General features: G+C 45.3%; 2 protein-coding genes across 3 annotated transcripts in view; one reads left to right on the forward strand and one right to left on the reverse strand.

Annotated features, from left to right (window-relative positions):
* EIF2B1 (eukaryotic translation initiation factor 2B subunit alpha) overlaps positions 1-5,702 on the forward strand; it is a 14,876-nt gene extending 9,174 nt beyond the window's left edge. Inside the window, exons 7-9 of the mRNA XM_017889814.1 lie at positions 1,584-1,659; positions 3,948-4,073; positions 4,787-5,702. Coding sequence (XP_017745303.1) covers positions 1,584-1,659; positions 3,948-4,073; positions 4,787-4,951 — 367 coding nt within the window. The 3' untranslated portion in view covers positions 4,952-5,702. The remainder of the gene's footprint in view (positions 1-1,583; positions 1,660-3,947; positions 4,074-4,786) is intronic.
* A 731-nt stretch (positions 5,703-6,433) lies between these two features.
* Positions 6,434-22,921, reverse strand: part of DDX55 (DEAD-box helicase 55) — an 18,656-nt gene continuing 2,168 nt past the window's right edge. The window contains exons 2-14 of one of the 2 annotated variants that reach the window (XM_017889820.1): positions 20,749-20,799; positions 20,571-20,657; positions 19,165-19,256; positions 19,027-19,089; positions 17,849-17,998; positions 16,541-16,730; positions 13,400-13,482; positions 11,363-11,494; positions 10,140-10,232; positions 8,863-8,977; positions 7,898-8,066; positions 7,311-7,603; positions 6,434-7,070 (exon numbers count right to left, since the gene is read on the reverse strand). In XM_017889820.1, the coding sequence (XP_017745309.1) occupies positions 6,894-7,070; positions 7,311-7,603; positions 7,898-8,066; positions 8,863-8,977; positions 10,140-10,232; positions 11,363-11,494; positions 13,400-13,482; positions 16,541-16,730; positions 17,849-17,998; positions 19,027-19,089; positions 19,165-19,256; positions 20,571-20,657; positions 20,749-20,799 (1,695 nt within the window). In that variant the 3' untranslated portion in view covers positions 6,434-6,893. Of the gene's footprint in view, positions 7,071-7,310; positions 7,604-7,897; positions 8,067-8,862; positions 8,978-10,139; positions 10,233-11,362; positions 11,495-13,399; positions 13,483-16,540; positions 16,731-17,848; positions 17,999-19,026; positions 19,090-19,164; positions 19,257-20,570; positions 20,658-20,748; positions 20,800-22,921 lie in introns of those variants that run through there. The other variant, XM_017889830.1, reaches the window with a different exon arrangement.

A 22,921-nucleotide genomic window follows, 5' to 3' on the forward strand; every position in this document is an offset into this window, starting at 1 on the left:
TTTTTGAGATGGAGTCTTGCTCTGTCGCCCATGCTGGAGTGCGTTGGCGCAATCTCGGCTCACTGCAAGCTCCGCCTTCCAGGTTTATGCCATTCTACTGCCTCAGCCTCCCGAGTAGCTGGGATTACAGGCGCCCACCACCATGTCCAGCTAATTTTTTGTATTTTTAGTAGACACGGTTTCACCATGTTAGCCAGGATGGTCTCGATCACCTGACCTCGTGATCCGCCCGCCTTGGCCTCCCAAAGTGCTGGGATTACAGGCGTGAGCCACCATGCCCGGCCTGTTTGTTCGTTGAGACAGTGTCTTGCCCTGTCGCCCAGGCTGGAGTGCAGTGGTGCGTTCTTGGTTCACTGCAATCTCCGCCTCCCAGGTTCAAGTGATTCTCCTGTCTCAGCCTCCCAAGTAGCTGGGATGACTGGCGCATGCCACCATGCCAGGTTAATTCTTTTGTATTTTTAGTAGAGGTGGGGTTTCACCACGTTGGCCAGGCTGGTCTTGAACGCCTCACCTCAGGTGATCTGCCCGCCTCAGCCTCTCAAAGTGCTGGGATTACAGGCGTGAGCCACCACGCCTGGCCAGTGTGAATGCATTTTAAGAGCAAAGTACAAAGGTGAGTTGGGACCCGCAGAGGGTAGTCAGGGCCTCTGTTTCTGTGAAGACCTGGCTGTCCTCAGGGGTATGCTGGGGTGCTTTGCCTCACCTAGAAGATGCTGCTCCCGCCGCAAAGCCAGTGTCATGTGGTCCTGGGATTGCCAGTGTATTTCACAAGCGAAACAAGACTAATGATCTCTTGGAATGAAAACAAAGTAGACGATGAAGGAAATTAGGAATGTGTTCAAAAGTAAGCATTTTGAGGAATTCTTCTAATTGCTCATTTTAGAAACTAAATTGGCCTTCATCCTACCAGAAAGATTCTTAAGTTTGGGCACAGTGGCTCATACCTGAGGCAGGCGGATCGCTAGAGTGCAGGAGTTGGAGACCAGCCTGGGCAATACCCATCTCTACAAAAAAAAGACAGAAATTAGCTGGGCATGATGGCGTATGCTGTGGTCCCAGCTACCTGGGAGGCTGAAATGGGAGGATCACTTGAGCCTAAGAGGTAGAGGTTTGGTCTGAGATCATGCCACTGCACTCTAGCGTGGGCAACGGAGTGAGACCTTGTCTCAAAAAAAAAAGGAAGGAAAGATTTTAAAATTGCGTAACACATTTGTCCAACTTCAGATCACATCAGATTTTAAAATTTCATTTGGTTTGAACTGAAGTAGAACAGAAAGTAGAGGATACTACACTTGGAAGGACGACTGCTGTGTCAGGACATTCTCGCTTCAGTTACACACATATGTACGCGTGCATGCGCCGGGCAGCAGTGTGAAGTGTATGTCTCATTGTAGTGTCATGAACAAAAAACGCCCCTGGTAACAATGCCAGGGGTCTATCGCGTGTTAAGCGCTCTTTAAAAAAAAACAAGTAGTTATGGGAGGAACTTACCTTGATAGAAATGGAATATTGGTCTTTGCAGATGATGATGCTACTCGTTAAAGACAAGAAAATAAAGCATGAAAAGCTTTTTTTCCCCTTAGCTACATCATGGAGAAGGCAGATCTTGTCCTAGTTGGTGCCGAAGGAGTTGTTGAAAACGGAGGAATTATTAACAAGGTAAGAGTGTCAGTTCTCCCCAGTTCCCTGCTCTAGACTTGGAGGTGTCTTGCTGACCTAGGACACCACAGCAGTGTTGTTGATTACAGTTCCTTCTAACTCTGCTTCATTTCAGGACTTCATCATGGTATTGAGTTGTTGCCCAGTTCCCATAAGTCATAGCAATGGTCAGTCCAGTTTTGGTCAAATCGTTCTTCTTTTTAGGTTGATCTACATAAATGAACACAATGTAATTTGGTCAGGTGTGATGGCTGATACCTATAATCCTAGCAGTTCAAGAGGCCAGGGTGGGAGGATCACTTGAGGCCTTGAGTTCAAGACCAGCCTGGGCAACATAGTGAAACCCTGTCTCTACAAAAAATAGAAAAATTAGCTGGGCGTGGTGGTGCTTGCCTGTAGTTCCAGCTGCCCAGGAAGCTGAGGCAGGGTATCACTGGAGTCCAGGAATTTGAGATTGCAGTAAGTTATGATTACACCACTGCATTCCAGCCTGGGTGATGGTGAGACCCTGTCTCAGAAAAAAAAAAAAAAAAAGTATAATTTATATTTAATTTATACAAAATTGGCTTGAATTGGAATTGGGGTTTGGTTTTATTTTTTAATTCTTTATGTGTACATTTTATTCTTTATCATATACATATACACATAAAACATACAAATATTTTAAAATATGTATATATTTACATATAAAATATATATGTATAAAATGTGTATATATAAATATTATATATTTTTTTAAATAGAGACATGTTCACTCTGTTGGCCAGGCTGTAGTGTAGTTCAGTGGTCATAGCTTACTGCAGTCTTGAACTCCTAGCCTGATGCAACCCTTCCACTCCTCAGAGTGCTAGGATTACAGGCGTGAGCCACTGTGGCCAGCCTGTCATTTGTTTTCATTTTAATGGAGCACATTTGACCTCCGTTTTTTATTACAATTTCTCTCTCCATTATTTAATTTAGAAAGGCTTCATGAAAGCTTTTTTTTAGTTAAAATATATGTAACATAAGGCCGGGCGTGGTGGCTCACACCCATAATCCCAACACTTTGGGAGGCTGAGGCGGGCGGACCACCTGAGGTCAGGAGTTTGACACCAGCCTAGCCAACATGGTGAAACCCCATGTCTACTAAAAATACAAAAAATTAGCTGGGCATGGTGGCGGGCACCTGTAATCCCAGCTACTTGGGAGGCTGAGGCAGGAGAATCGCTTGAACTTGGGAGGTGGAGGTCTGCAGAGTCATATGATAACTGTATATTTAACTTTGAGAAACATGATTTTCCACAGCAGCTGCACTACTTTACATTCCCACTAGCAAAGCACAAAGGTTCCAGTTTCTCTACATCCTTGCCAACACTTTTTTTTTTTTTTTTTTGAGACGGAGTCTCGCTCTGTCGCCCGGGCTGGAGCGCAGTGGCCGGATCTCAGCTCACTGCAAGCTCCGCCTCCCGGGTTCACGCCATTCTCCTGCCTCAGCCTCCCGAGTAGCTGGGACTACAGGCGCCCGCCACCTCACCCAGCTAGTTTTTTGTATTTTTTAATAGAGACGGGGTTTCACCCTGTTAGCCAGGATGGTCTCAATCTCCTGACCTCGTAATCCGCCCGTCTCGGCCTCCCAAAGTGCTGGGATTACAGGCTTGAGCCACCGCGCCTGGCCTGCCAACACTTGTTTTGTTAAATTTTTTTGTTTTGAGATGGAGTTTCATTCTTGTTGCTCAGGCTGGAGTGCAATGGCACAATCTTGGCTCATTGTAACCTCCGGCCCCCTGGGTTCAAGTGAGTCTCCTGCCTCAGCCTCCCTAGTAGTTGAGATTACAGGTGCCCCCCGCCCAACCCACCATGCCCAGCTAATTTTTCGTATTTTTAGTAGAGATGGGGTTTCCCTATGTTGGCCAGCTGGTCTCAAACTCCTGACCTCAGGTGATCCACCCACCTTGGCCTCCCAAAGTGCTGGGATTACAGGTGTGAGCCACCGCATCCAGCCTCTAGTGGCTATTTCTATATCCTTGGGGAAACATTTTTTTTCTTATTCCAAAGTCAGAATTAGATATATTATGTATATACATAACTTTCTATTGCTGTTTTTTAATTGTTCGTTTATTGTAATAAGAGACGAGGTCTCACTGTGTTGCCCAGGCTGGTGCCGAACTCCTGGACTCAGGTGATCCACCTGCTTCAGCCTCCCAAAATGCTGGGATACAGGTGTGCGCCACTGAGCCCAGCCTGCTTTTCTGTGGCTTCTACTTTGGATGCACTCTAGAGCTCATCCATTCCATTTCCTGCCTTCCCAGATTGGAACCAACCAGATGGCTGTGTGTGCCAAAGCACAGAATAAACCTTTCTATGCGGTTGCAGAAAGTTTCAAGTTTGTCCGACTCTTTCCACTAAACCAGCAAGACGTCCCAGATAAGTTTAAGGCAAGAGTTTTACATATTTGAAGGGGTACTAACGTCTAAACTGAAACTTTTGGAAATTGTAGTCCTAAGAATGTTCCAGTGTTTTTTCACTTCCTATTGCTACTTTCCCCAACACTTGGAATACAAAGATAAATTGGTGGCTGGACTCACACATTTGTCCCTAGAATTTCAGTCTTTCAGTCTCTTTAAGTAGCACCATAGATGGGTGGAGAGGAAGCCAGAAGCTGGTGGGTAAATCCCAGCTTTGGGCTCAACTGAGGTCAGCTCCCATCACCACAACTTATAAACTGTGCGAGTTGAGGCAAGTCCTTTCATTTCAACCTCTGAACCTGTTTCCTTGTCTGTAAAATGGCCCAGCGGTATCTGACAGGGTCATGAGGATTCTAAGATAGTCTTAGCACAGTCCCTAGCACACTGCAAGCTGTCTGTTGTGACTCTGAATCATACCTTGAGAGGTCTGGAGAAGTTAATCCGGCATGAGAATGAGGGGACGTGTGATTTAAGTTTGTTACACTACAGCTCTTGGCCAGCACGCCGCCATGATCTGGCTTATGGCCACCACTCTGCCCTCCTCTCCAGTGTCCTGCATAGCTAGCTTCTCCCATTTTCAAAGAGCAGTCTCAGGAAGTAGCACACTGATCACTCACGCCAAGGCCCCAGCAGTACGGAGCCCTCAACATTCAGTGCCGACTAATGTGTACTTCTCTCCTCAGTATAAGGCAGATACTCTCAAGGTCGCACAGACTGGACAAGACCTCAAAGAGGAGCATCCGTGGGTCGACTACACTGCCCCTTCCTTAATCACTCTGCTGTTTACAGACCTGGGCGTGCTGACACCCTCAGCAGTCAGCGATGAGCTCATCAAGCTCTATTTATAACCTGTGGGCCCTTTCCTGCTGAGGTACAGCTTCTGTAGTTGAGGCTGAGGCAGGGTGAGTAGCTGCTTGACACCCCAGTGAGCCAGGCCAAAACTGAGATGTGTTTTAATGAAGATTTATGGAGTAAGGACTTAAAATCTTACATCTTGGAGAACCTTTCTTATTCATTTCAGTCGCATCTAAAAATGTGTCAGTTATTCTAAATCCCATCCTAAATTGTTCTTATGGTTTCTAGAAACTTTCCTTTTCAGTTTCCAGAAATACAAGTTAGATAATTGGCTACTTAACTGATGAAAGATGAGCCCAAGTCCATCTCTCCTCATCCTCCCCTGCACTCGACTGATCTGCCAAAAGCATGCGAGATGCAGGGGAAAAGCAGCCACACCCCTCTGCCACAAACGACCAACAGCTGGTCAGGACGACCAACAGCTGGTCAGGACATTACACGCGGTGCCTTGTAGGAGGCAAGAAACACTTGCCGACTCTGCGTCTGGCTTCCAGTGGTAAGCACATTCCTCAGCAGGATCAAGCCAAACAGTAAAAACTGTACCAAGAGAACACGAGGAGGGCAGAAACAACATTCAGCAACAGTATTCTGCATGGCTCACCGCTTAAGAAAATGCTTTCTGGAATATTTGTAAACTAAAGTTCTGTATGTGTAAGAGAAGTTTAAATATGTTTGGGTCCTAAACAGCTTTTTAAAATTGGGAACAAATTCAGCATCTTTTCAAATAAACTCTATGGTAAAGACTTTGATGTGGTCTGGCGTCAATACTGCAAGCTGACCAGGCCATCTAGGGGAAAACACTGTCCAGCTACATTTACACACTTAAGACCCAGGCAATCAGGACGCCATTTATTCAACAGAAGGCATAAAAACTGTAATTCTCGGCCGGGCGCGGTGGCTCAAGCCTGTTATCCCAGCACTTTGGGAGGCCGAGACGGGCGGATCACGAGGTCCGGAGATCGAGGCCATCCTGGCTAACACGGTGAAACCCCATCTCTACTAAAAAAAAATACAAAAAACTAGCCGGGCGAGGTGGTGGGTGCCTGTAGTCCCAGCTACTCGGGAGGCTGAGGCAGGAGAATGGCGTAAACCCGGGAGGTGGAGCTTGCAGTGAGCTGAGATCCGGCCACCGCACTCCAGCCTGGGCAACAGAGCGAGACTCTGTCTCAAAAAAAAAAAAAAAAACTGTAATTCTCTTTCCCGGAATATGACTTAATGCCTCTGTTTTTCAGCTGTTCACCAAAAAAAAATAATAATAATAATAATACTGGGACTATTCTTAACACAGAAAAACCCCCAGCACATTAGCCACCTCTGCAGGGCATCAAAGGATAACTGAAGCCCAGGGCCAAGGACATTCAGGAGGTCAGATGCCTAAAGACGCTAAGGAATGGTTTTGAAAATTAGAAGTCAAGAATACTTCAGTACCTTTATGTTTAAAAATAACTGTAAAATAGCCTCAGAAAAAAGAGCTCATATATATATAGTATGTACATAGGTCTTTTTATGTGACCCATCATGATAAATAAATACTGACATATATTATTTACACTCAAATAATTGTACATTTTCTTCTGTTAGACTACTTCAAGACTGGAATTGTTTTGTTTTGTTATTTTTAATGAGCGGGTCTGGCTGTGTTGCCCAGGCTGGTCTTGAACTCCTGGGTTCAAGTGATCCTCCTGCGTCAGCCTCCCAAAAAGTGCTGGGATTACAGGCAGGAGCCACTGCACCCAGCCAAGACTGGAATGTTTTTAGTAAAATATTCCCAAGTGTGAAATCCTTCATTTCTCCCTTGTCTGAAAGGACAGCTTTCAGAGACATGATTCTTCTCAGATGTCTCCTGAAGTTTTGATTTCCATTAAAAGCAAACTGGAGCCATCCACCAAGTTAGGGAACAGCTATGCCCTTGTGGGTTCATCTGTGGCACTGGAATCAGCAGTCATCTTCCAAATCTGAGATCCCTAAATCCACTGTCTTGATTGTTCTTTTGCCAGTTGTCAACAAGCCCTTCTCAAATTCTTCTTCAGTTATTTTGCCTTTCTTAAGTTTTTTCAAGAGTCTTGTGTCATTGAGAAGTTCTTCCATGTCCTCATCTTCAATATCAGAACCCTAAGTACAGAAGAAACCAATAAACTACTAAATTTTTCAGCAATAGTGTTCTAGTGAAACCAGCAGTTTTAACTCAGGAACTATAAGCTCTCAGATTGGCTTCCGCAAATACAGCAAATTCCCCGCCCCAGTCGCCAACGTAACAGAAATCTGAGAGCCCCACACAATTCCTATTTAAAGAACAACTACAATAATATTTGTTCAAGATTCTAAGTTAACGTAAGTAAAACTAAACTTTACCTCTTCCCTTTTCCTTTTCTCATTCATTTTTTTCTTCTTTTCTTTTTTGGCCTTCTGCTTCGACCAAGGTTTATTTTGTATGAATTTTCTTCTCCCTTCATTTTCTGTTTTCTCTCTTCTTTGTTGCTCCAGGAGTTTCTGCCTCTGCTTTTCTCTAATTTTATCTTTAAATGGAATCGTGTCTGTATTAACGTCCACAGGCACAAAATCTGGAAACTGCTTTCCTCTCAATTCTGGCATCTTGGGCATCCTCAGCAGGGCAAAACCTTGAGCAAGGCTGGCAAAATCAAGATCTAATTCAATCAGAAGATCAGAGTTAGCACACACAACAGGATTAGAACAGTCAGTAATGGCTTACAATATAATTTTTTTCTAACCAAAGGGTTTAATGAATTCATTTAAATTAGAATGAAAATAATTATATTTTTACAAAGTTAAAAGGAATACTCAGCAGCCAGTGGCCAGTTTATTCTGTGTCTACTCAAAGCCTGGGAACACTTCCTTTTATGAGACAAAGCAATCTCATACTTGTAAGATCACCACATAGTTAAGATGGAGACATTATCACATGAAGAAGTCCAACTTACCCTTTAATCTGAAAATCAGGTTGCATTCATGCTTTGCATAAGCCTGGACATAGGACACAAAAGCTTTCATGCCCTTTTCAAACACAGCTCTGTCGGCCAAGGCCATGGACTTGAGTTTTGGCAGAAGGTCCGCTGTGTTTCTCTGGAGCTTCATCTCCTGCAGGGGGCACTACACACACACCACATTCTCACCTTCCCTGGTTGGCATCACATCCCCAGGGCTCCCCCATCACAACCAAGAAAACCAAAAGCAAAACAATTCCTTTTCACCTTTTGAGGTCTGAAGCCCAATTCCAACCCAAATATTTCACATGCTCTAAAAAGTATGTTAAATTTTTAAAAGAAAATTTAAAAATCAGTTTTCACATGACAATCCTAATCTAGTAGCAAAGTATAGCAACACTGGGTCTCTATTCACAAGTCTCTATTCACCCTTGCCTGGATCCCAGCAGGGCCTGCTACCGCACAGGAGGCTTGGTCACTCCATGACCGAGGTGCCTCCACAGCCTTAAAGCCCACCAGGGTGGCCGGGCACAGTGGCTCATGCCTGTAATCCCAGCACTTTGGGAGGCCAGGGTGGGCACATCATCAGAGATCGGGAGTTTAAGATCAGCCTGACCAACATGGAGAAACCCCGTCTCTACTAAAAATACAAAATTATCTGGGGTGGTGGCACGTGCCTGTAATCCCAGCTACTTGGGAGGCTGAGGCAGAAGAATCCATTGAACCCGGGAGGCAGAGGTTGCAGGGAGCCGAGATAGCGCCATTGCACTCCAGCCTGGGCAACAAGAGTGAAACTCTGTCTCAAAAACAAAAAAAAGGCCACTAGGGTCCACACTGCCGCCACCAGCCCAGCCCCAGTGAGTTTGCCATTTGTAATTTCATTTGCTGACCACATGCTGGAGAAGAACTCTTCCAGCTTTCCCGTCACTAGGCATTCTATCTGAAAAAGCATGGCAGCTTACTTTCTGGTTAATTGCAAGGAAATTGATGTATGACTCTTCCATGGGTAGAAGGAACACCAGAGCGCTGCCCCCGTGGCCAATGCGAGCTGTGCGACCGCAGCGATGCACGAAGGCACTGTGAGAACACAGAATGGAAATGGGTACCCAGGTGAAGACAGCTGAACAGAGCTCAGGCTCCAGCCAATGGCTGATGCAGCTAAAATGCGATGGGGAGCCTCTAGCCTCCACAGCTCAGTGTGGACTTGGTCACTTGCTAGTGTGAGAAATAGAAGAACTGGCAATTAAACCAGCACTGCAGACAGATATGATTCTGTAATAAACATTTAATGTGAACTCTAAGTAAAACTTGTATCTTTCTCTCTGATCAGACAGGTGGGACATGGTCCCCAGTGGAAAATCTGGGAAACAATGAAAAATACAAAGAATAAAATGAAAATGACCAATAATCTCAGGAGTAATCATCAACACTTGGGGGTTTATAGGCATCTTCCTATGCGTGGATGCATGTATTAGGAATACATGCTGACTTTGGAGAAAGTAGTTGTAATTTTCACATGTGGTGTTATGTACTGCTTTTTTCCATTTAGACATTCTATTGTGTGTTTCTGCAAGAACTGAAAATAATTGAAAATACTTTTAATTGCTGCCAATACAATATCACTATTTCACCACGAATGGGTTATTCATCCATTTGCCTATTTTTGCCTCTTAAAACAATGGGTTTTGTTTTGAGACAGAGTCTCACACTGTTGCCCAGGCTGGAGTGCAGTGGCACAATCCATTGCCACCTCTGCCTCCTGCGCTCAAGCCATTCTCCTGCCTCAGCCTCTCAAGGAGCTGGGACTAAAGTCACACACGCCTAACTAATCTGTACATAGATTTTTTTGTAGAGACGGGGTTTTGCTATGTTGCCCAGGCTAGTGAATTCCTGGGCTCAAGCGATTCACCCGCCTAGGCCTCCCAAAGTGCTGGAATTACAGGCGTGAGCCACCGCGCCCGGCCTCAAATAATGTTTTGTTGTTGTTTTTTGTTTTCTCTCATTGTCTGAAATTTCTATAACCTTGCTCTACATGGAGCAGGGCAAGGCCTCAAACCGTTTCAAACTGTTCTGGCAAGCACTGTAGGAATGCACGGGGTCACTGCAGACCCAAGCACGCTGGAGGCTTGCTATAAAATAATGTTTCAGTGAACATCATTATCTGTTTGTCTTCTTCAGGATTCCTACTTCATTAGGCTGACTTCCTCAACACAGAGTGGGTGGCAGCCTCATACCATACCTTGCATTGCTGGGAGGGTCATACTGCAAAACCCAGTTGACTTCAGGAATATCAATTCCCCGGGCCATCACATCAGTGCACACTAAAATCCCACTAGAAAATGAGAAAACAGCATTCTGAGTAAGGAGGCCACCATCTTCATCACCATCACACAGCCTACTGATCTTGATGACAGTGACACACAGGTGCTGGAGCTTCTCACAGAAGCACATGCTTAAGGTAATATTTTGGTTTTTTCTTCTTTCTACAAATCTCTAAGACTTCATAAATTCCAATAAAAATTGGAGGGAGGTGAGAGACAGCAAAGGGATTTTAAAAATTACAACATTTCCATTTGAAAACCGAAACTGTATGGGTCTAATCCTTTGTAGCCATCTGAAAAACAACAGACACTTCACTCTGTAACTGAGGCCCCGCAGTCAGGTATATTGCTTTGTCCAAAAGAGGACTTTTAATATAGCCAGATGTTCAATGATTAAGAAAAACAGAAAACTGTTATTTGTCAGCACAAACAGAAACAAGTTATGGTCACTGGAAGACACAAGTTCCCTGCTGTGTAGTCACAAGCCTGATAAGCAGACAGTTTTTTTGTTTGTTTGTTTTGTTTTTTGAGACGGAGTCTCGCTCTGTCGCCCAGGCTGGAGTGCAGTGGCGCAATCTCAGCTCACTGCAAGCTCCACCTCCTGTGTTCACGCCATTCTCCTGCCTCAGCCTTCCAAGTAGCTGGGACCACAGGCGTCCGCCACCATGCCCGGCTAATTTTTTGTTTTTAGTAGACACAGGGTTTCACCGTGTTAGCCAGGATGGTCTTGATCTCCTGACCTTGTGATCCACCCGCCTCGGCCTCCCAAAGTGCTGGGATTACAGGCATGAGCCACCATGCCCACCCTTAAGCCACAGACAGTTTCTACACCAACAGGACAAATGGATTTGCTCCTTGCTGCTTGACAGTCATCACAACCCTTCCCTGGGCCAGGCACAGAGCAATCTGGGAGTGAAGACAATGCACAGGGCTCCTGTGTCACAGAGCCTGCCGTCTAGCACAGAAGTTCAGTAACTAGGGAAATGACATAACAAAAGGCAAAGCGATTAGAACAGGGCAGTGGAAGCTCTGGGCATTTACAGAGATGTGATAACCAGGTTAGAGAGAGAAGAGGGTTCCAGGCAGGACCTAAAAGAGCAGTGTGGCAGGAAAGCTGTTACCTCCAATGAAGCTCACCCACCTTTGCAATTTGCGGAACTCCATGAAGATCTTATTACGTTTATATTTCATCTTTCCATGAATGCACATAATCTCCACGCCCTTCACCAGCGCCTCCAGAGCCTTCCCATAGTATTCCACACAGGCACAGGTGCTGCAAGAGGGACAGAGGGCTTAGAGTCATTGACCACCTTGGTCCTTCTACAACCGCGAGAGGGGAACTGTGAGCAATAGCTGCAGTAGACACAACCTAACTACGAGCCCTCCCTAGGGGAATGACGAACTGGCAGTGGAAATCATCCACAATTGAGTTCTCAATCTGTAATCCTCTCAGCCAATGAAAGGCCCATCTTTTGACAAAATACCTTAAACATGAGTTAAAACCCCCAAGGACGTATTCTACTGTCTAAAGACGTTCTAACAGGAAATCTCCCTGACCCCGAAAAAGGAATTGAAGTGAAACAGTCATTCAAAACAAAAGCAATGACATCTTAGCCACAAATAGTCTTACAAGATTTAAAAACATTCCTGCTTTTCCTTTAGGGAACTGCTTCTTCCCCAATTAGCAGGATTCCCAATGGCTCAGCAAATAACCCAAGCTAGACCAATCAGATCCCTTCTCCCAGATATTTGGGACTTGGAGCTGAGTCATCCAAGGACAGAAAGGAGGTTGGCAGAGTCATCCCAATAAAGATATACCCTAAAGAGATGGCCCATGAACTCCTGCCAGGGAGCTCCTTCCCTGGGAGTGGACACTCAGCATTCTCTGAAGCTGTGAGTTCCTTACCCAGCACCCTTCTAATACAGTTCACCCTGGACTCTTTTCCTTACTGGAAGCATTCCCCAGTGATTTCCCATCCTTTTGCAGATGAGGGAACTGAAACTTACCAGAAACACAGAGTAAGTGGCAGCACCAGAACCCAGGTCAAATGCTCCTTCCACTATACCAGACCATTCCAGTTGGGGCTAACTCTTGTCTACTTCAGTTCCTCCACCTATGCTGTGACTGCCACCAGACTGGTCCGTCTTTCCACCTTGAGTCACATAGTATGTAACGCAGTGGTGTTTCACACACTAAGCCTCATCACCCACAGATCTGGTGGGTTCTGAAATCAATTTAGTGGGTCTCGACCAGCATTTTTTAAAAATTAACAGCTGGAGTAGAAGAGAATAGAAAACATCCCACCTAGCAGAGTGTGGTTTCGTAAAAACCGTTGTTTTACTGTCTTGTTTGGGTGTGTACCAAATTGAACTTCTTACTGTGGGTCATGGTCAATATTGCATTTTATTTGTAGGATAACACATGGAAAAGTAATATAAAATTATTTTTTATGTACTGCTAAAGATCAACACATTTATCTCTGGAGAAAAGGGGAAAAGAACCAACAGTCCAAAGAACATATGCATCTGTTCCTACACTGCCTTCTGACCACAGGACAAAACTCCACTGTGGCGGACTCCAGGGATGGCTGATAAACACTATTCCCAACCACTTCTTGCTTCGCTGGCCACTATCACAGAGCCAGAAAAGCTGTGCGCTCATTTTCTCTGCTGCTCTTGAAGTGAGGGGCCACCACATGACCCACTTTTGGCCCCTAAGATGAATTCACAGCTGAAGTCAGCTAGGGCAGAGGGGTTTCGGAAGAAGCTCTTTGTTTTACTGATTAAAAGGCATGGATATAGCTAATATTGCCATACGCCCCCTCTGCCTTTCCCCTCTTATCTTTCTTCAGTGCAGACATGACAGGGTATAATAGTGGTCATCCAGAATCCATGAGGTGACACACAGGAAGAGAAGACCAATCACATCAACATTGATCTTGACATGAATGACACATGAAACCCCTGTGAGAAACTGCCTCTGCCTTTGGACTTATTTTTACAGGACAAAAATAAAGCCAACCTTGTTCAAACCACGAAAGTTGGGTTTTCAGTTATTTGCAGCCAAAAGCATTCCCGAGAGAACCACGCTAGATGGAATCCAAAACCCAAAGGCCACATGCACCTGCACATTCTGCCTGAATCCCTGACGCCCCTACCACAGAGACCAGAGGAGTACCTGAAGAAGACCAGGTGTTTCTCCTGCTTATGATTGCGAAGAAAATGGACCAGCTGATTAAATTTCTCATCTGCCTTGCATACCTGCAAAAGAAAAAGGGAAACTAATAAAAAACATACTTGGCAATAATAATCCCCATGGCTATCTTCAGTTTCAGCATTAAATTTTAAGGACTGTCATTTTCCCCATGGGTAGGACAGACTTTAGTCAGAATGTTAACTGGTCTACCTAGCTCAGAATAAACATCGACATGTGCTGCTGCCTCTAAAAGTTACAATTTGTATGTCACAAAATCATACAGCTCAGAGAAACATAGTCATCCAACAGGCAACAGTTCCCAACTCCCAGTCCCAATATACATGAGAGCTGGTACACCATTTCCAGAGTAGATTTTTATTTATTTTACCTTTTCTTTTCTTTTTTTTTTTTTTAAGAGACAGACTCTCAATATGTTGCCCAGACTGGTCTCAAACTCCTGGCCTGGCCTCCAGCGATCCTCCCACCTCAGCTCTAAAGTGCTGGGATTACAGGCGTGAGCCACCTAACCCAGCCAAAGGATATATATATATTTTTAAATGCAGATTCTTGGGTATGACATACAGATTCTGATTCAGTAGGTCTGAGATTGGACCTAAGAATCCATATTATTTAAGAGTTCCCCCAGGAAATTCTGATGCCAAGTTTAGAAGTCACTATTCTAAGATGAATAATGATTTCCAGAGAGCAATGTACATTACTTATTTAAAAGGCTTCCATGGACTCAGACCCCACTGCTTTTTTTCATAATGCAATCAAGTCCTCCATTCAAACTCCCAAATTAGAGACATTAAATTTACCTGAATGCATTCATCCTATTTTTACCAAAACCAAATGCCCAGTTTGGAATTTTTCCTCATGTACTCAGCCATCTTTCTAAATGCAAAATGAATGCAAAACAACAGAACGCAACAGTAGCCACAGTGGGTGTCCAAAGCTAACATTAGTACGAGTATCCCTCATCCAAGGTCCCTGGGACTTTGAAGTGTTTTTTGGCTTTTGAATTCTTTCAGATTTTGGAATAGCTGCACTATACTTACCAGTTGAGCATCCCTAATCTGGAAATCTGAAATCTAAAATACTCCAACAAGCATTTCCTTTCCGCATCATGCTGGCATTCAAAAAACTTCAGATTCTGGAGCATTCTGGATTTTGAAATTTCAAGTTAGGAATGCTCAACCCATACTTACCCTGTACTAAGCACTATCATGAACATTTTTGCATGGATTAATTAATCCTCCAGCAACCCTACGAAGCTGTATACTACTGTGGCCCCCATTTGACAAGTGAGGACCTCTAAGTTCACGGGTTAATTTAGTAGGGGCCAAAGCCAAGATATGCACCAGGCAGTCCTGCTGCAGCTGCTCTAGCGCCCATGCTCTCCACACTACCCTGTGCAGAGTCCTTCCCTCTGCTTGGGAAGAGCTAGCCTCCTCCCTCACCCAGCCCAGACTGTCAGAAACATCAATGGCAACTACAACTCCCACTTCTGATGAGCCTCTCTGATCTCGACGACACTCTCCAGTTACACTAGGTGCAGTTTCTCATTGGCAAACTCATTCTACCTTTAATCTGCCTACAAATTGACACAAACAGGAGAGCAGCCTCGACAACCTCACAGTCTACAGCAATAGGAACACTCTGGTTTCAAGACTAGCCTCCTTCATTTTGAACAGCAGACATGTTCAGGAGCTAGGGAACCCCTCCAGGCCTAAAGAAAAATTTAACCTGAAAAAGCTTATTGCAAAAAAGAAAGAAAAGTCCCAGCCCCAGGCTGGTGGGACAATGTACCATCAGCAGTGGCACTGGCCTGTGGGTTCCTCCATGCCCTGATGGTGCTGCCTCCCCTGCAGCCTGTGCTCTCTGCACTTGTGCCTCGTGGCCCATCCCAGCAACGGGACGGAACAGAACGGGTGGGGAGTGGCCTCATTACTAAACAATGAAATTGCCAAAAGCCCATCTACTTCCTTGTGAAGAAACTACAGAAGCTAGCAGCCAGTAGTTACTACTAGAAATTCAGCATATTTGGGCCGGGCACGATGGCTTATGCCTGTAATCCCAGCACTTTGGGAAGCTGAGGCAGGCAATCATGAAGTCAGGAGTTCAAGACCAGCTTGGTCAACATGGTGAAACCCCACCTCTACTAAAGATACAAAAAGTTAGCCGGGCATGGTGGCACACGCCTGTAATCCCAGCTACTCAGGAGGCTGAGGCAGAAGAATTGCTTGAACCCGGGAGGCAGAGGTTGCAATGAGCCGAGATCGTGCCACTGCACTCCAGCCTGGGTGAGACACTGTCTCAAAACAAAAAACAAACAAACAGAAAGTCCGGGCGCGGTGGCTCACACCTGTAATCCCAGCACTTTAGGAGGCCGACATCGGCAGGTCACCAGGTCAGGAGATCGAGACCATCCTGGCTAACAGGGTGAAACCCCGTCTCTACTAAAAAAAATACAAAAAATTAGCCAGGCATGGTGGCGGGTGCCTGTAGTCGCAGCTACTTAGGAGGCTGAGTCAGGAGAATGGTGTGAACCCGGAAGGCGGAGCTTGCAGTGAGCTGAGATCGTGCCACTGCACTCCAGCCTGGGTGACAGAGCGAGACTCCGTCTCAAAAAAAAAAAAAAAAAAAAAGAAATTCAGCATATTTGATGCAGGTCAAAAATACACAACATTTACAGAGTAGAACATTTCCACCCCACAAAGTCTCCTCAGGAGTGAGTCTGTCATTTGATTTTCTGTGTTCCACCTGCACATCTAACTATGCCCTTCTCTGTGACACAGGCTGTTCTGACAGGTCTAGGAACTACAGAGTTTAATCATGCCTGCACCCAGCACACCCCAAGCATGTAAAATAGAAACATTTTGTCACTTGAGGGTAGGAGGTTCAGAGACACTGTCCTTAGAGACTGTGCTTAAAATACATTTATGCCCAATTTAACTAACATTCATTCAATGAGCAGGAACACCCAGACCATTTCTCCTAGCTCTGTCCCCAAATGCATTTCATGTGTGCTACAGGGTCTCATATATTTATTCTACCAGTACAATTTCCATAAAAAGAGCACTGGTCATTATCACTAAGTAAGAAGCAAGCCCAGGCGCTCACCATGTAGTAGTTTTCCAGGCGGGAGGGGGTCTTCTGGATGCTGCTGGCTGCCACACCCTTTTCCTTCACCGAGACCCGGACAGGGTTCCGGAGGCCCGCTCTCACCAAGTTCTCCACTTCCTGCGTCTGAGTGGCAGAGAAAAGGCCTGTTCTCCTCTGCTTTGGCAAAAACTCCAGGATGGTGTTGATGCTGATAAAAAGAGGGCTCACACTTAACCGCTTACTTGCCAGCATAATCAACACACAGTGCTTCATGATACGAAACAGGTATTCAGAAAGACTGAAAGTGAAGCCATCAAAATATTTACAGCACATACACTGGGAGGTGAGATGATGGGTGATTCTTTGTTTCTTCTTTATACTTTCATTTTTCCAAGGTTCCTCAAATTTTAGCATACAATTATACAATTATAATGATATGTGAATTATATCCAATTAAACTGTTTATTAAAAAACAACAAAACTTCCAGATGTGATGGCTCATGCCCGTAATCCCAGCACTTCGGGAGGCTGGGATGGGAGGATCTCCTGAGCCCAGGAATTTGAGATCAACCTGGGCAACATAAGGGATCTTGTCTCTGCAAAAATTAAAAAAAAAAAAACAAGGCATGATGGCATGTGCCTGTAGTCCCAGATACTCAGGAGGCTGAGGTGGGAGGATCACTTAAGCCCAGGACATAAAAGTTGTAATGACCCAAAATCATGCCACTGCATTCTAGCCTGGATGACAGAGTAAGACCCTGTCTCAAAAAAAAAAAAAAAAAAAAAATACTTGAAGGAAAGTGCATTTTAAGATCAAAGATAGAACGGGAATAAAAGTCACGTGGTAGAATTTGAAAGCTCAAACTACTTAATGATTTGAAATTAAAATGTGGTTAATAAAAATACTTAGGCCAGGTATGGTGGCTGGCGCTTGTAATCCTAGCACTTTGGGAAGCCTAGGTGGGAGGATCACTTAAGCCCAGGAGTTTGACAACAGCCTGGGCAACATGGCAAAACCCATCTGCAAAAAATAAAAAAAGCAGGCATGGTGGTGTGCGCCTGTAGCCCCAGCTACTCGGGAGGCTGATGCAGGAGGATCACCTGAGCCCGAGAGGTTGAGGCTGCAGTGAACATAATCACGCCACTGCACTCCGGCCTGGGTTACAGCACAAGACCCTGTCTCTAAAAAATAAATTAATTAAAAATAAATTAAAATGAAACTAAAAAATAAAAATACCTAGTCATAAAGTGGTAAACTCCATTTTGCTTTCCTTTTGTATTAGTATCATCCGCCCACTCAAGCCAGTGAAGTCCAAAGTCCAGTACCTTGCCTCAAACCCCATGTCCAGAAGTCTGTCTGCCTCATCCAACACCAGGACATCCAGGGATCGCACACAGCCGGCCAGATCCAAGCCTTCCGCCTTCCTTCGGAACATGTCCTCCAAGCGGCCTGGAGTGGCCACAATGATGTTCCCACTTTGGAAAGAAAGTTAACATTTACCAAGCTCTCTGGATCTTGGGGATGTGGTTGATGATTACCAAAATACCAAGTTTCATATCCCTCCAAAGTCATTTAAGCCCTAGTGAAGAGAACGAAGAGCATGAGAGTGGAAAAGAGTGCTGTAGGGTAGAAAATGTGAGGGCTGCGGCGAAATGGGATCTGGGTTCTGGGCTATGACCCAGGCAAGGTTGGCAAACTCCAGCTCCCAGACCAAACCTGGGCTGCTGCCTGTCCTTGCCAAGTATTTTATTGGCAGACAACCACACCCATTTATTCACATGTTGCCTATCGCTGCCTTCACACTGCAACAGCAGTTGAGTAACTGCGACGGAGACCATATGGTTCACAAAGCCGAAAACAGTTACCATCTGCTCATTTACAAAAAAAGCTTCCCAACCTCTGACCTACGCAAGTTAACTCAACCATTGGAGGCCCCAGGTAGCTCACATGTAAAATGGGAATGTTGACATAATTAGAGAACCCTATGTAAAGATCACAAACTGGCAGACTCAGGGCCGGATGTGGCTCCCTCAGACTGGCTCACCTACAAGATGTGTTTTTCAAACGTGGATTACACGCCAACAGTTAAAAAATCAGGAGATTACACACACAAATCTGGAATTCCATCTTCTTTTTAAAAAATTCAAAACCTGGCACTACTGAGCCCAGTCCCGCCAGGCAGCTACCAGCTGGAGCTGAGTATTCCAGGCAGCTACTGGCCAGTTCCTCACCATCCCCCAGTCCCACACTCATCTATCCTGACCACTCATTTATCCTCACGTCGTTCTCTTGACCTCTGTAGGAACCTGAGTTAAGTACTCATCAGGGCCTTATGGGAAGGAGCTAGCAAAGCGCAATAGGAAGCTGGCCTGGAGAAAACACCTTTTTGCAGGGGGAGGAGGCTCCTGAAAGGGGGACCCACAGTTAGGTTGAGATCACATATTGATTCTTAGGTTCAGTGCCAAGAGCAAGCAAAGAAATGAGCAGACATGAGCAAACTCACCCTTGTTGCTTAAACCTCTCAACATCTTCTCCAGGATTCCTGCCTCCGATCCAAAGAATCTGGCTAAAACAAGAAAACAGTCTTTAAGTTCGGCAAAACAACAGCCCGTGGCTAACAGGGACACTGCATCCAATTCACCTGAACTGGGGGAAGTGCTTCGTGAAATGCGACAGGACCTCGTCTATCTGAATGGCCAGCTCTCGGGTGGGGGTGATGATTATGGCTCCAACCTGCCCACATGGAAGGAAGGGACACAGTCAGCAGCGCAAGGGCCTCCTGGAGAGGAACTCATAGGCCCTCCGCCCTCCACCACACAGAGAACTTCCAGAGAAACCGCAGTTACTGGGCGTTCTCAGCAGCATCCCTGAGCACATATCAACTACTTTGAATTACCGTTACTTGTAATCATACACTGCAGTTATGCTCTTTAAAGTCACTAATACTAAGAACACTGAATTAGTGAATGCTGAACCACTGCTCACAGGGGAAACACAGGGTTAGGTTCCTGCCAGTCTCTGGACATGACATTTTTGTCAACCAATCAATACATAACTCTATTTTATGTCTGTTTGTGCTTAAAAGACTCTATTGAATATATACTGTTGATTCATTCCTATTGAACTCGTGGCCAACAGCACATTAACTCATGCCTGAGCCTGTGTTTCTCTAGTGCGGGGATTCTCTCTGCACATCATAACCTTCTTGCGCCCAGGAACACTAGACTGCACTACACCACGGGGCCATTTCAAAAACCAAAATCACCAACATAAAGCAACAAATGCGCAAAATGGCTGGGCACGGTGGGTCACACCTGTAATCCCAGCACTTTGGGAAGCCGAGGCGGAAAGATCACTTGAGCCCAGAAATTTGAGACCAGCCTGGGTAACGTGTCAAAACCCCTTCTCCTCAAAAAATACAAAAAATTACCCAGATGTGGTGGTCCACACCTGTAGTCACATCTACTTGGGAGGCTGAGGCAGGAGGATAGCTTGAGCCTGGGAGGTGGAGGTTGCAGTGAACTGAGATCACACCACTGCACTCCAGCCTGGGTGACAGAGCAAGACCCTGTCTCAGGTAAAAAAGAAAAAAAAAAAAGGTGAAAAACATGGCACCAAATAGATGACGAAAAGGACACTGTTTACACCTGAGCAGTAAAACAAAAGGCAGCTCTGCCCACACCCATGACCACAGAAGCACTGAGGATCCAATGGGGTATTATAAGTTTCAACGAGCAGGCAAATTAACAAATACAGAATCCACAAATAATGAGGATTGTCTTTTTTTTTCTTCAAGTTTCATTCATTCATTCATTCATTCATTCATTCATTCATTCATTACTGGTAGAGATAAAATCTCATTGTGTTGCCTAGGCTGGTTTCAAACTCCTGGACTCCAGTGATCCTCCAGACTCGGCCTCCCAAAGTGCTGGGATTACAGGTGTGAGTCACGGCTTCTGACCTATTTTTTCAAGTTTGTAGCCAGCTTCTTAATCCAATGTGAACTCTGATGACTAGGTGAAAATAAATCACGTTTGCTGTCCTCACCTGACTCTTCTTTAACTTCTCTTCTCTTCTCAGAAGAATTTCCAGGATGGGGATGACAAAAGCGAGTGTTTTGCCACTACCTGTGACCTGCAAACAGAGAGTTTTGGTTTCCTTTTCTTCCTCAGAGTTCACGTGAGGGAAAACACAAGGACAGGCTGCACGTACCCGAGGCACTCACCGCTTCTGCAGCGACATCTTTGTTTCTCATGAACAGAGGGATGGTTGCGGACTAAAGGGAGAGATTGCAAAGCACCGGTTAAAGGATGCCATCACTTCACAGGTGAGACCCGAAGCCCTAGGAACATAATGGGCGGCCAAGGCCACAGTGGACCCCACCACAAAAGGGGCTCTGAGTAACCAAGTCACCATAGAGAAGTTGAATCAAACGTGGCAACTGTGTCTACATGGATGACGCATGGGGACAGTGAGATGAGCTGGGAGGCAGGAGTCCTGAATTCTATTCCTGTCTCTCCGACTTTCCCTCTCTGAACCAGGAAGGGGTTGAAGACATTGGGTTTTAGGGTCCCTTCCAGCTCTAGTATCACAGAATCAAGATTCAAATAAACCTTCTCATTTTAAGCACTGTAGAGGTCTCCAGACGTTACAAGAAACCTGGTTTTAGCAATCAAAAAAGCCAAACCTCAATTAGATTTAGGCCTTGGCCTCGCGGCTGCTCCCTCCACGGTTCAGCCCTGGTCCCCAGGCCCTGAGCTCACTTAAATCACAGCAGATGTGATATTATTCCAATTGCCTCTACACAGTGATTTCTATCCTCCCTATCAACCCCCGAGGGAACATTTGGCAATGTAAGGAGACATTTTTGGTTGTCAAAACCCAGGGTGGGCCAGGCATCGTGGCTCACATCTATAATAACAGCACTTTGGAAGGCCCTTAACTCCCTTAAGGCCAGGAGTTCCAGACCAGCCTGGGCAACACAGGGAGACTCTATCTCTACAAAGAAAATTTTTTAAATTATGTGGGTGTGGTGGTGCATGCCTGTGGTCCCAGGTACTCAGGAGGCTAAGGTAGGAGGATCACCTAGGCCCAGGGAGGTCGAGACTGCAGTGAGTTGTGACTGTGCCACCGCACTCCAGCCTGGATAACAGAGCAAGACCCTGCCTCAAAAAAATAAATAAATAAATAAATTACAGCCAGAGTTAGGAGGTGATGTCCTCTGGTGGACAGATTCCAGTGATGCTGTTTAAACATCCTACAATGCCCAGGACAGCCCCACAGCAAAAAATTATCCAGCACAAAATATCAATAGTGCCGAGGGTGAGGACCCAGCTCCAGACCACTGCTGTCCAACAGATATAAAATGTGAACCACATAAACAATGTTAAATTTTCTAGTAGCCATAGTAAGAAAAGTAAAAAGAAATGGGTGAAATAAATTTTAATATTTTATTCAACCCAATATATCAAAAATATTGTCCCTTCACATTTAATCAATATGTAAAAATCAACATTTTCCATTCTTTTTTCATAGTAGGTCTTCAAAATCCACTGTGTTATTTGATACTCAGAGTACACTTTGATTTGGACAAAGTGTATTTCAAGCACTCTATAGCCGTGTCTGGTGACTGTGTAGTGGATGACAGGTCTAGACAATGAGCTCTGAGGCTCTGAGGCGCTGAGGCCAGGTTCCCTAGGCAGGGAACACAGCACTCCCAGTTTCCGTCTCCAGCCCTGCCTGCTGGAAGTAGATTCTCCACATTCCCAGGAATCTTATGGGCATCTCAAACTCAAGGCTTCATTTATTTTAAAAATTTTTTTGCTATTACAGGGCCTCCCTATGTTGCCCAGGGTGGTCTTGAACTCCTGGTCTCAAGTGATCCTCCCACCCTGGTCTCCAAAAGTGCTAGGATTACAGGCGTGAGCCACCGTGCCCGGCCATTATTTATTTTAATTTCAGAGATGGGGGTCTCACTATGTTGCCCAGGCTGGTCTTGAACTCTTGGGCTCAAGGGATCCTCCCACCTCGGCCTTCCAAGTAAATGGTACTACAGGCGGGTGCCACTGTACCCAGCCCAATGTTTAAAAACAGGACTCTTGTGGCCAGGCGCGGTGGCTCACACCTGTAATCCCAGCACTTTGGGAGGCCAAGGCGGGCGTATCACCTGAGATCAGAATTGAGACCAACCTGGCCAACATGGCGAAACCCTGTCTCTACTAAAAACACAAAAATTAGCCAGGCGTGGTGATGCATGCCTGTAATCCCAGCTACTCGGAAGGCTGAAATGGGAGAATAATTTGAACCCGGGAGGCAGAAGTTGCAATGAGCTGAGATCATGCCGTTGCACTCCAACCTGGGCAAGAGAGCAAGATTCTGTCTCAAAAACATTTAAAAAA

This window comes from Rhinopithecus bieti, unplaced genomic scaffold (genome assembly GCF_001698545.2).
Source record: "Rhinopithecus bieti isolate Rb0 unplaced genomic scaffold, ASM169854v2 scaffold_574, whole genome shotgun sequence".
NCBI lineage: Eukaryota > Metazoa > Chordata > Mammalia > Primates > Cercopithecidae > Rhinopithecus > Rhinopithecus bieti.